The sequence below is a fragment of the Octopus sinensis genome, linkage group LG26, assembly GCF_006345805.1.
Source record: "Octopus sinensis linkage group LG26, ASM634580v1, whole genome shotgun sequence".
NCBI lineage: Eukaryota > Metazoa > Mollusca > Cephalopoda > Octopoda > Octopodidae > Octopus > Octopus sinensis.
In genome coordinates this window covers 20,543,529-20,556,888 of record NC_043022.1, presented here as the reverse complement: position 1 = coordinate 20,556,888, position 13,360 = coordinate 20,543,529, and the positions used below count along the sequence as shown (strand labels likewise).

Here is a 13,360-nt window from a genome sequence, read left to right as displayed (position 1 = left end):
ATATAGTACTTAAGTTAAAGGCACCAGAATTTGGTATGGTATTATCCATATAAATCAAATGTTTTCTGTGTACGGTCGCAGTAATGAAAGAGTGCGCATGGAGAACCAGAATGCAAAGAATCGTGACAGGATCCTTCATCTCTGGCACTGGTTTGCTATTCTACTTCAGGTACCATCTGAAAAGCAAGATAAGGCTGGAGAGAAGACACCTGTCGTGAAGTATATATGAGAAAAGATGGAAGGATGTCGTGTGGAAATTAGGAGTGACTGTCCCTACTTATTTCCACCCATGGTAGAAGCGAGGTGTAGTCGCTGACATTCTAGCTATATCTTGTGAAAATAAGCTTGTGAAAATGTTTAATTTATATATATATGATTCATCAAATTTTTTAATATAAGCTCACTCAGCACATTTATATGTTTGTAACGTCCTGTAATGTCTTTCTTTGCAATAGATATCTATTATCCTAATAAAGAAAAACGGTGGTTGTCACACGCTGATGACGGATCAATACCCAGAAACTCGGGTCCGTGTGTATCATGTCAAGCTGGAGATGAGAACGATAACTTCCCTTTTCAAATACTGATAGGGCGCAGATAGTGTGTCGATGGCCAGCTGGAGATGTCTTCCTGGGGCTACAAGCAATAGTAGCAACAACCCTTAAGGGTTAGCCACATTTAGGTGGCAAATATACCTCGCTCAGAGATTTATTATTGCTTGTGTGTGTGTGTGTGTGTGTGTGTGTGTGTGTGTGTGTGCGTGCGCGTGTGTGTAAATGGAACAAAAACGCAGTAGAGGGTATTAAAACGTTCGGATACACACACGACGGATTTTTTTCAGTTTCTGTGTATCGAATTTATTCACAAGGCTTTAGTCGACCCGCGGCTTCAGAAAGGAACTTAATCCTACTAACAGAATGGTGATCTCTGATGAGATGAGAGTCGTAATTTCTGGCCGTGTCGTAAGAACTCAAAGTTACGTACATGTGCGTGTGAGTATGATGAGAGATGTGGATGTAGGAAGGGCACATACATAAACTCATATCTATTTATATAAAACTGTAGTTGTGTGAGTGTCTGTCCCCTTCGATTTAGATTCCTAACTACTCCCACATTTTGCGGTGCAGTTTAACCAAATTCGGGTATCTTATAGTCGTGATTCATATCGAGCCCGTCTGAGTATTAGCGCGCGTCTACGATGAGTCTACGATTTTAAAAATAATTTAACATAATTTTTTATTCCATTTAATGCATAATTTTTCGTGTGTCGATGGCGGCGGAGTTGGCGTCCATGGTCACGCCTGCACCTGTTTGCTTCTCCCCCTTCTTCCCTCCCTCGTGAAGCTGTGGGGAAGGGAGTGTAAGGAAATCAACGTCGTAAAGCGTGTCAAGGAGACCAGCGTTCTTTTAGAACAACGACTTCATGGCTTGAAGACACCAAAACAGAAATGGCTAAGAAAGCCCGATTGGCATCTATAAGGAAGTAACTCTCTAAAAATGCTTATATAGTTATTTCCCTTACAAACCCGAGCAACGCCGGGCGATACTGCTAGTGTATATATAAATTGGTGTGTGAGTGTGTGTGTGTGTGTGTGTGTGTGGTGTGTGTGTGTGTGTGCGCGCGCGCGCGTGTGTAAACAGAAATTACATGCATAATGTTTTTTGCTTCTTTTTCTTTTCAGGTTTAACGAAGATAAAGTTCCTTGTTTTTCGGGAAAACGACATTAGAGATATTTGCAATGAAATATTTTAATTCCTCTTATCAGATGAAGAAAACAGAACAAAAATACGAATGAAATAAACCAAAAATAAAATGGTGGCCTCGTGACCTCATTTTAACCAACTCATTTCCGATATTGCAGCGAACATAAAATAACAAATTAGCTGCGTTTTGTTATTGTTATTATTATTATATTATTATTATTATTATTATTATTATTATTATTATTATTATTATTATATAACTACTACTACTACTACTACTACTACTACTACTACTACTACTATTACTACTATCACTATCCTCTTCATCATCATCATCATCTTTCTCACAATACCGCAATAACAACAACAACGACTATTACAATAACATTTACAACCACTACCACCAACACCATCAACACTACTACTACTACACCATCACTACAACTACTAGTATTACTATTACTAATACTGCTGTTACTACTACAAGAGCAACAACAACTACTGAAACCACTACTACTACTACAGCTATTATTACAATAACAACTACTACCACCACCATCACATCCACCAACAACAACAACAACACTACTACTACTGCTGCTGCTGCTACTACTACTATTACTAACTACTACTACTACTACTACTACTACTACTACTACTACTACTACTACTACTAATACTGTTGCTGCCGCTGCAAGAATAACAATATTATCAAGAATACATTTTAATACGAACGCAAAAGTTTAGGACGGAAATAGAGCTTTAGTAAAGAAGGAAGCGAGAAGTCAGAAATAGAGATAGAGAACGAAAGAGGGGGAGATAGAGAGAGAACGAGACAAAGAGAGAGAGAGAGAGGGGGAGAGAGAGGAGAGAAAAAGAGAGTTAAACTAGGAAATTGTGAATCTACAAGATTGGGAATGATTAACAAAAGAAAGCAACAGTGGTGGAAATGGTGAATGAAGGGGAAGAAGCTATAAAAGAAACAAATAATTAATGAAATAAAAACTGTAAAGTGAAGATTTGTTACTTTCCAAATAGAGGTTTAATTGGTTGGTGAAAATTTAATCAGGGAAGGGCAAAGGTTGCGGTAAATGAAACAGAACTTTGTTTAGTTTTGGCGTGCAATTTTAAGATTCATTATAGAGAACAAAAAGAAAAAGAAGAGCAACAACAACCGTTGTAACAACGAGAGGTGATTTGTATAGAAAATCGTTACAAATTTCAATGTTTCTGATGTGACATTTTGAAACTTTTGAAGATAAATACCGTTGTAAAGGGAAGAAAGAAAGAAAGGAAGGTAGAAAAGAAAGAAAGAAGGAAGGAAGGAAGGAAAGAGAAAGAAGAAAGAGGAAGAAGGTGGTAGGGGAGGAATCATAGAAATTGAATTGTAATAAGAAATAGACGTAAGAAGTGACAGACAGAAAAAAAGAGAGAGACATAGAGAAAGGAAGGAAGAGAGACGGGGAGAAAGAAAGGAAGAGAGAATAGAAAATAGGGAATCGGGAAAAGGAAAGAAAGGGAGGAAGGAGGGAAGTGGATTGTTGAACTCTTTGAAGAATATATGCTTCGATTGCCTCAATTTTAGCTTCAGAAGCGGTATTTTGGATCTTTCAAGTACTTTGATTGCAATAAATATATGAATAAAATAGAATAGATAAAATGAAAAATAATAAAACATAAAAAGTAATGATAAAAATAAGAATAAACCAATAAATACATATATGTATGTATGTATATAGATATATAAAACAACTTGAATAACATCGCACAAACATCTGGAGCAACAACAATAACATCAAAAGCACTCAGTGCTAATCACAATTATAAGGGACAAACGACCTAGATTCTGCTCTTCAAAAAGCAAACTAAACAAAAAAACAAAAAAATAAAATTAATATAATTATGGGCGAAATGCATATGTTAATATATTTATCCAATTTCACCTGACCTGGGGTTCAAGAACAACAACAACAGAAATAAAATATTTATCATTGTAATTGTTTCACGTAAAAAATATTTTGCTGGAGGACATGCCAAGTTGGCCCTATACTTTTAGCATGTCTCTTGCTAAAAACGGTATTGTTCAGGGCTTTATTTGTGTTTAAAAACCTCACTGGCCATCGAGCTAAAATCTTTAAAACTAAACAATGTTTAGTTTTCGTGGGTTGGCATAAAATCTACCTAAAATAGAGAACACTCACGCACACACATATCTTCGCTTGGTGTTAATTGTCGGAAGAAAGAGTTACTCGACAGCATAGTAATTTTCTTGCAGATCCTGCGCATCCGTAGACGAACTCAGAGTAGAGGCTGGCACGACCAAACTTATATATAATATATATATTATATATATATATATATAATCTTTACTTGTTTCAGCCATACTGGAACACCGCTTTGAAGAATTTCTAGTGAAATAGAACCCTAGTTCTATGATATAGATGTAAAAAAACTTGTAATCTAAATTTTCCGCCCCCAAAAAATTAAATTTATACCACGTAATTCGAAGACTTACACACATCCATACTTACATTTCTACACACACAGAAACATATACATACATACATAAATATACATAATATAAATATACATATATATATATATATATATATATATATATATATATAATATATATATATATATATAGATATATATATATCATAAATATTAAAAAGGTTTACATTTCATTATCGTTGTTAATGCCTTTGTTGAAATATTAAACATCCAACCAAAACCACCACCACCACGATTAAGAAAAAAAATAAAAATAGCTTTATCGAAAATTTACCGTCTGCCAACGCTGCTAAACTCTGTTCAATTCAATAGCCTTTGTTGAAATTTGATCGTCTGGAAAACAAGACTCATTTCTGAAAAAAAAATAAGTATACGGAAATGGAACAAAAATAAGATGAAAGACAAGTAAAAATTGAAACACTAAAACGTTATTTTGAGCGATGTGACTTCTTGTATACAAACTGGTGGAACCAAATTATGTAAACGGGTACTAATATTCTTAATATTTGCATATTTATAAGTATTTTTAATTTTAATTGATTGTTTTTTTTTTCTTTTCCAACAATCCATCCCTCTATTTAGCATTCCATCCATTCGATTAAATATTTATATATATATATTTACATATTTTCTGAAATTATATTCTGTAGACATCTCACAAAAAAATTATGAGTTTCCTATTTATAGTAATTGGTTTTAAAAGGTGAAACAATTTCACTAACAACAAAAACAACAACGACACAGACAACAACTCAATAGAAATAATAATGATAATTAATAATAATTATCATTAATAATAATAATAATTATAATAATAATAATAATAAATTCGGCGTTAATAATCTTTCTCATGTGAGAACTTTGATATCTTCAACAAAAGAGGATGGCGAAGATAATGATGTTAAGGACGATAACGAGGAGAATGGAGATGACAATGGCAACGATGTTGATGAAGATGACGATGCTGGAGATCATAATGAAGATGATGGAAATTGAGATACTTACAGTTATGACGATGACGAAAAGAAGAAAACAACGATGATGAAACGAAAGTGAAAAGTGTTTGGTAAATATTAAACTTAAAACAAAATTATTATAAGAAATATTGAATTTCTAAATCTCTCGTAGAGACATGTACGGTGGTGGGGCGATAGAATGGTTGTATACTGTCAATCTAACAAGAACGTGACAGTAGGGGGTACACCACCGCTGTATAGCCCTAGGAAGCATCGAACGCCTCCTGATGGCTTTGACACATTTTTCCCTGTGTCCTTATATACATATAGAGGGCTATACAGCGGTGGTGTACCCCCTACTGTCACGTTCTTGTTAGATTGACAGTATACAACCATTCAAAATTATTATATTTCTAGAAGTATTTATATAAATAAAACATAAGTATTTATATTACAATGTTTAAGTGGAAATTTCATTGCAATATAAATTTCATTGCGAAAACTGATAAAAAATATCTAAAGTCCACATAAAAAGTACTAAATTAGCAAGGACTTATTGCGAAAGAAAGGTAGAAAGTCTTCTTTCTCACCATTTTACGAGAATATTTTATTAAAACACTTAAATGTATATTTTGTTGAAAATGGCGGAGCAAGGAAGAGGAGAGAAACAATAAATCAATTTCGAATAATTAATATTAGCTGCACTCAATGAAGTACTGGTACCGATGAGATCGGTAGCACAGCTTTGCCCTTCAGTACGAAACATATAATCGCATATATGCGCCCCTGAAAGAATGAAAGGCAAAGTCGATCCCGGTAGCATTTGAACTCAGTACGTAAAAACAGACCAAATGCTGTAAAGCATTTTGCCCGGCGTGCTAACGATTCTGTCAGCTTGCTGGATTGATGATAATAATAATAATAATAATAATAATAATATAATAATAATAATAATAATAATAATAATATAATAATAATATAATAATAATGCCCTGATGCAGTACCAGGCAGTGGCTCCTCGTGGCTTCTGATCTTAACTGATTGCAAGTGTTATCAGGTACATTGTTTTGTCTTGGTATAAAAGATGGGCTACAGCAAAATTCTGCTCACTACCACCGATTTGCTTGTCAGTTGTTTGACCTTAACCAGTTGAGCATGTCCCTTAGTGCTGTCGATATGTGCATCTCTGATCACGAGCAGAAGTAGTGGGGGAGCATCATAGCCATGTGTTGAGAGGGATTCTTTGGGTTTGAATAATTCACCTCTTGAAACATGGGTGGTTTCTTTCACATCCTTAAACAACCCTTATTCAGGGACCTTTTGAGCGGGATGGGCTACTCAACCTGAAGAAAATTCTAACTGGGCCCCACCTGCAAGGTCATGTGCTGTTTATCTTGATATGAGATCACCATGTCGCGCACATATGGTTGTGTGGCATGTGCCTGGTGTACCCTGCAGACGGGTAGTCATGATGGGTATATTGGGCTTCGTATATTTTACCCCAGTGTCACTTTGATGGCATCAACTGCTCTCTCACTCAATAATAATAATAATATAATAATAATAATAATATAATAATAATAATATAATAATACCAATGATAATGATAATGATATATAATAATATAATAATAATAATAATAATAATAATAATAATAATAATAAGGAAAAAGAGATAGAAGAGCTAATAAAACCATATTCCCCTGTTGAATTACTCAGAGACAAAAGCTCGAGTTTATAATGAACTGAACTCAGCTCAGATTTGATTAAGCTGAGTGAAATGAAAGGAAATGACTACTACTCCCCTCAGACTTTGCCTTTCTGACCTGGACATCAACGTTTTGAAACTGACCTATTTACCGTTACATTTCAGACAGATTCAGTGCTGAGTTTCTGAAACAGAAATGTTATCGCAAATATTCTGTTCAATACCACACATTTGTTTGTCAGTTGCCTGATCTTGAGCATGACCCTTAGTGGCTGATAACATGTGCATCTCTGATCATGAGCAGGAGAACATTATAGCCATGTGTTGAAAGGAATATAATCAACTTACACCCTTCCTTAAAATTGCCGGCCTTGTGCCAAAATTTTTAACCAATATGTAAGAATTTGAAACATTATAATAATTTTAAATATCATAATATTATTTCTAATTTATATAATCATTACGAATATTGATTTTAAAATTAGCCTTCAGACATAATAATGGCTTCAAATTTTGTCACAAGGGCAGCCATTTTGGGGGAGAGGATAAGTCGATTACATCGAACCTTGTGTTTCACTGATACTTAATTAATCGACCTCGAAAGGATGAAAGGCGAAGTCTACCTTGGCGGAATTTGAACTCAGAACGTAGCGACGAACGAAATACCTATTTCTTTATTACCCACAAGGGGCTAAACATAGAGGGGACAAACAAGGCCAGACATAGGTATTAAGTCGATTACATCGACCCCAGTGCGTAACTGGTACTTAATTTATCGACCCCGAAAGGATGAAAGGCAAAGTCGACCTCGGTGGAATTTGAACTCAGAACGTAGCGGCAGACGAAATACTGCTAAGCATTTCGCCCGGTGTGCTAACGATTCTGCCAGCTCGTCGCCTTTCCACAACTCAACTAATCATAATTTCATGCATAATACTACTAAAATTTAAACTTCGAAACATAATACAAAAACTAATTCAAAATATTATTATGTTTTCTCACAATATAAATAATATCAGCGAATATATTATCAGTTTCAAAGAATTTAATGATAATTTAAAACATAACAACAATGTTTTGAAGCAATGAAATATATCTTCGAAAATTAAAACACAATTTTCAAAGTTACAAAAATTATTTCAAATATTATAAGAATGATAATAATAATTTACCATACTTTCTGAATATTTCTTTGGGGTTATATTACATTTTTTGTATATAACATTGGGTTTCGAAACATATGTGTTTAAAATTTGAATGCCTATATTTTGTGTCTGTAAACTTACCTGTCTCTAACTTTATTTACTTTAACATTTCAATGGCATTTTGTGTTATATTCATATATATATGTGTGAGCATGTGTGAGTGCGAGCGCGTGTGTTTTATACACACACACACACACACATACACACACACACACACACACACATATATATATATATATATGAAAGAAGGTTTGAAAATGCAATTTTAAAAGATGTTTATTCACTTGACCGGTTTCACTTTTTTAGAAAAAGATTGTCAAAAGTAAAATGTAAAAGCTTTGTTGTGTTAGGTACTGGTTGTCACAAAGCTTTTACATTTTACTTTTGACAATCTTTTTCTAAAAAAGTGAAACCGGTCAATTGAATAAACATATTTTAAAATTGCATTTTCAAACCTTCTTTCATATATAATTCCACTCGTGCGGTACCTTACAACTTCACTTTGTTATATATATGTATGTATGTATGTATGTATGTATGTATGTATGTATGTATGTATGTATGTATTAGAAAAATGTCTACACAGTCACAATATTTGGTAAAGGGGTGGGGGAAAAGTCATGCCCAAAATAAGTTCAATGCCCTCCGGAATTGTCAAAGACATGCTTCAATTTGTCTAAAATTGAATAAAATACATTAAAAAATGATAAATACACTCATACTTGTACATGATGAACAAAATTATTATTATTATTATTATTATTATTATTATTATTATTATTATTATTATTATTATAACGTAATATAAATAAAATGTCAATTGTTTTGGTGCGTGACTTTTGGCCCATCCTGTATGTACGAGGTGGTAGCGAGCTGGCAGAAACGTTAGCACGCCGGGCGAAATGCTTAGCGGTATTTCGTCTGCGTTACGTTGTGAGTTCAAATTCCGCCGAGGTCGACTTTGCCTTTCATCCTTTCGGGGTCGATAAATTAAGTACCAGTTACGCACTGGGGTGGATGTAATCGACTTAATACCTATGTCTGTCCTTGTTTGTCCCCTCTGTGTTTAACCTCTTGTGGGTAATAAAGAAATAGGTATCAGAAGGTTCCCAGACTCGTTATGTTTAATAGAAAGTAACTTATTTATCTAAGCTTTATCATAACATATTTTAAATAGTCACATCTTTTAAATACAGCGGTTCCGGCGTTCCTGCCACATTTGGAATCTGGTCTGGAAGTCATTTTCTGTAATCGAGTCGAGGACCTTCTGCGAGTCTCTCTAGATTTCGACAACGGAGTTAAAACGGTGACCTTTCAGCAGCATTTTCCTCTTGGGGGAAGAGATAGAAGTCCGCAGGTGCTAAATCTATCGATTAGGGCAGATGCAGAAGCGATACCACGAGTGAGGAGAGCTCGGTGACAGGGTGTATTGTCGTCGTGAAGAATCCAATTCTTCGCACCCCACAGATCCGGTCACTTTCGCCGAATGTCGTCCCTCAAACGCTTCGAAACGTTGCGGTAGAACTCTTGGTTGACGGTGTGTGCTGGCAGAAACGATAGCGCACCAGGCGAAATGCTTTAGCGGTATTTCGTCTGCCGTTACGTTCTGAGTTCAAATTCCGCCGAGGTCGACTTTGCCTTTCATTCTTTCGGGGTCGATTAAATAAGTACCAGTTACGCACGGGGGTCGATATAATCGACTTAATACCTATGTCTGTCCTTGTTTGTCCTCTCTGTGTTTAGCCCCCTGTGGGTTGTAAATAAATAGGTATTTCGTCTGCCGTTACGTTCTGAGTTCAAATTCCGCCGAGGTCGACTTTGCCTTTCATCCTTTCGGGGTCGATTAAATAAGTACCAGTTACGCACTGGGGTCGATATAATCGACTTAATACCTATGTCTGTCCTTGGTTGTCCTCTCTGTATTTAGCCCCCTGTGGGTAGTAAATAAATAGGTGTGTCTCTGGGTGATGAATTTGCGATGCACAATACTGCAGATGTCGAAAAACACGATGAGCATTATCTCGATTGTCGTGTCTTTTGAAGCGCCCCGACCCATTGCCTCTTCAACGTAAGCTTGTCGAAGCATGCTCAATGTCTTTGTAGCAGACTTTTCGAGTTTAACGCAAAATTTCACGTTGGCTCTTTATTCCAGCTTCCTGTCCATGACAAAAATTGCAGACTACAGCATACACGTGATCACAAAATTATAAATTTCTCAACTTGCGAAGTAAACACGGCAATGTCACTCGGCATACTGCCTCATGAAAGCCACTGCTAGCTCTCACTGCACACACAACCGTGTGCTGCCATCTGTTGGCGCGCTACAGAACTAGTCCGGGAACTTTTTGATACCACATATATATGTATGTGTGTGTGTGTGTGTGTGTGTGTGTGTGTGTGTGTGTGTGTGTATCTATCTAGTATATCTATCTATGCATATATGTATGTATTTGTTAATTAAATATATTTAATTATTTGTATGTTTGCGCCAATTTTCATTTCAAGGAACTGAAGTAGTCACAATGAACGATTCAGTGGATACAAGAAATGGAAGCTTTCTCTACCAATTCAGCACCGAGTACGCGAAATACCACGGTTACCTCAGCCTAGTCGTATGTTTCTTTGGAATAGTAACCAACATTATCAATATAACGGTTCTGACCAGAAAGCACATGCGCACTCCAGTCAATTTGATCCTCACCTCATTAGCAGTGGCAGATATACTAACTATGGCCAGTTACCTGCCCTTTTCTTGGCATTTTTACTGCAAGTACCCGAATCCAAATCCTCACCGCAACACATTCGGATGGATGCAATTTCTAATATTTCACATCAACTTCACAACCACAACGCACACGGTTTCCGTCTGGTTGGGTGTTCTGCTCGCAATATTCCGCTACCGTCACATACAGTCTCCAGCGAAAGGAAATCTAACACGCATGCGCAGGATTATTCGTGCTCGTATTAGCGTTTGCCTGACTTACGTGTCGGCGGCTCTTCTTCTCGTACCGAACTACATATCATACGATTTGATTTTAAAAGACGAGTCCTATTATGTTTTGAAAAGCATTAAAGCTAACACGGACCGATCGTTTCTAGTCAACCTGTGGTTGTACAGCATCTTGGCCAAGCTTTTACCGTGTATTCTCATGATCGTTTACGGCGGGCTTCTGTTACGAACTTTAAAGGCAAAGCTAAAAAACAAGCGCCGCTTGTCCAGTCTGGCTCCGGCCAATAGTCAGCCACGTATACTGGACCATTCTCGCACCACACGGATGCTGCTTGTTGTAGTGATTCTGTTCATTGTCACGGAACTACCTCAGGCTATCCTGCTCATACTGAGCGCCACTCTAGAAAGATTCTTCGGGGATTACTATACTCCGCTCGGAGATTTAATGGACATTGTAGCTTTAATAAATAACGCTATAAACTTTGTACTCTACTGTTCAATGAGCCAAGAGTACCGAAGGACGCTCATGCAAATATACTGCTCGGTTCTGTCAACGCAACGTTCCATCGTCACGCTTGATATGGCACCAGAACTCATCACAAACACTCGTATCAACCTAAGATGACTACCGAGCAGAATATAATAAAAAAAAATACATCCATGCCAAAAAAAACTATCAGACAGAACGAACTGATATATAAAAAGAACAAGACAAAAAAAAAGAAAAATGACAATAAATAAAATTCATTTTCCTTCACCACTACTACTGCTGTTGCTGCTGCTGTGCTGCTGCTACTGCTATTATTATCATTATTATTATTATTATTATTATTATTATTATTATTATCATTATTATCGTTTTCTCTTATTGTTTCTATCAGTTTTGATGTTTTTCTTTTTACATTGTTCTATTTATTATTATTATTATCATTGAGTGAGAGAGAGCAGTTCATGCCATGAAAGTGACACTGGGGTAAAATATACGAAGCCCAATATACCCATCATGACTACCCGTCTGATAAAGGTACACCAGGCACATGCATCACAACCATATGTGCGCGACATGGTGATCTCATATCAAGATAAACAGCACATGACCTTGCAGGTGGGGCCCAGTTAGAATTTTCTTCAGGTTGAGTAGCCCATCCCGCTCAAACGGTCCCTGAATAAGGGTTGTTTAAGGATGTTGAAAGAACCACCCATGTTTCCAGAGGTGAACTATTCAAACCCCAAAGAATCCCTCTCAACACATGGCTATGATGCTCCCCCCTACTTCTGCTCGTGGTCAGAGATGCACATATCGTCAGCCACTAAGGGACATGCTCAACTGGTTATGGTCAAACAACTGACAAGCAAATCTGTGGTATTGAGCAGAATATTTGCTGTAGCCCATCTTTTATACCAAGACAAAACAATGTACATGATAACACTTCCAATCAGTTAAGATCAGAAGCCATGAGAGCCACTGCCTGGTACTGCATCAGGGCATTTTATTATTTTTATTATTATTATTATTATTATTATTATTATTATTATTATTATTATTATTATTATTGTTATTATTATTATTGATATTAAGGCTGGTGGATTTACAGAAGCGTTAGTGCGCCGAACAAAATGCCATACGGTATTTTTCTTCCAACTCTTTCCCACAGAGATCAACTTTGCATTTCGTCTCTGTGGGTGGAGGTCGATAAATGAAGTACTGAGTCCGATTTAATCAAGCATTCCTCTTCCCGTAAAATTGCTGGCCTTGTATCTAAAACAAAAAACGATTATCATTGTTACTTTTAGTCTTTCCTATTTGCTGTTATTACTATCCTTATTGTTACTGTATATTGTTATAGTATAAAATATATATCAGTCAGGACTAGAGTCGAAATATTTTGTATTTTCCCATCTCTTAAATACTTGTGGCGTCTGCATTTGGGTTTTATCGACAACGGAAAGAGGAAAGCAATCCCTCAGAGGTCAACTTTACCTTTCCGTTGAGCATAAAATAAAACACCTGTTGATTACTGCAATCAACGAATTCCTCTCTCAAAATTTCAGGTCTTGTACCTCAACCAGAAACAGTTACTATTATTATTATTATTATTGAGTGAGAGAGCAGTGCATGCCATCAAAGTAACGCTGGGGTACAAATATACGAATTCCAATATACCCGTTATTATTACCCGTCTGATAAGGGTACACCAGACACATGCATCACAATCATATGTGCGTGGACATGGTGATCTTATATCAAGATAAACAGCGCATAACCTTGCAGGTGGGGTCCAGTTAGAATTTTCTTCAGGTCGAGTAGCCCATTCCGTTCAAAA

At 36.2% G+C, this 13,360-nt stretch overlaps 1 protein-coding gene across 1 annotated transcript; it reads left to right on the top strand.

Moving 5' to 3' along the window:
• The first annotated feature begins 4,354 nt into the window (after window positions 1-4,354).
• LOC115224788 (sex peptide receptor) lies at window positions 4,355-11,789 on the top strand. Its single transcript, XM_029795702.2, has 2 exons — window positions 4,355-5,284; window positions 10,592-11,789. The coding sequence occupies exon 2, from the start codon at window positions 10,609-10,611 to the stop codon at window positions 11,659-11,661; it is 1,053 nt and encodes a 350-aa protein (XP_029651562.1). The 5' UTR covers window positions 4,355-5,284; window positions 10,592-10,608; the 3' UTR covers window positions 11,662-11,789.
• Window positions 11,790-13,360: the final 1,571 nt, after the last annotated feature.

What these genes read in the sequence shown, in the direction of transcription:
- LOC115224788 (XM_029795702.2), top strand. Translation starts at nt 10,609, where the DNA reads ATGAACGATTCAGTGGATACAAGAAATGGAAGCTTTCTCTACCAATTC.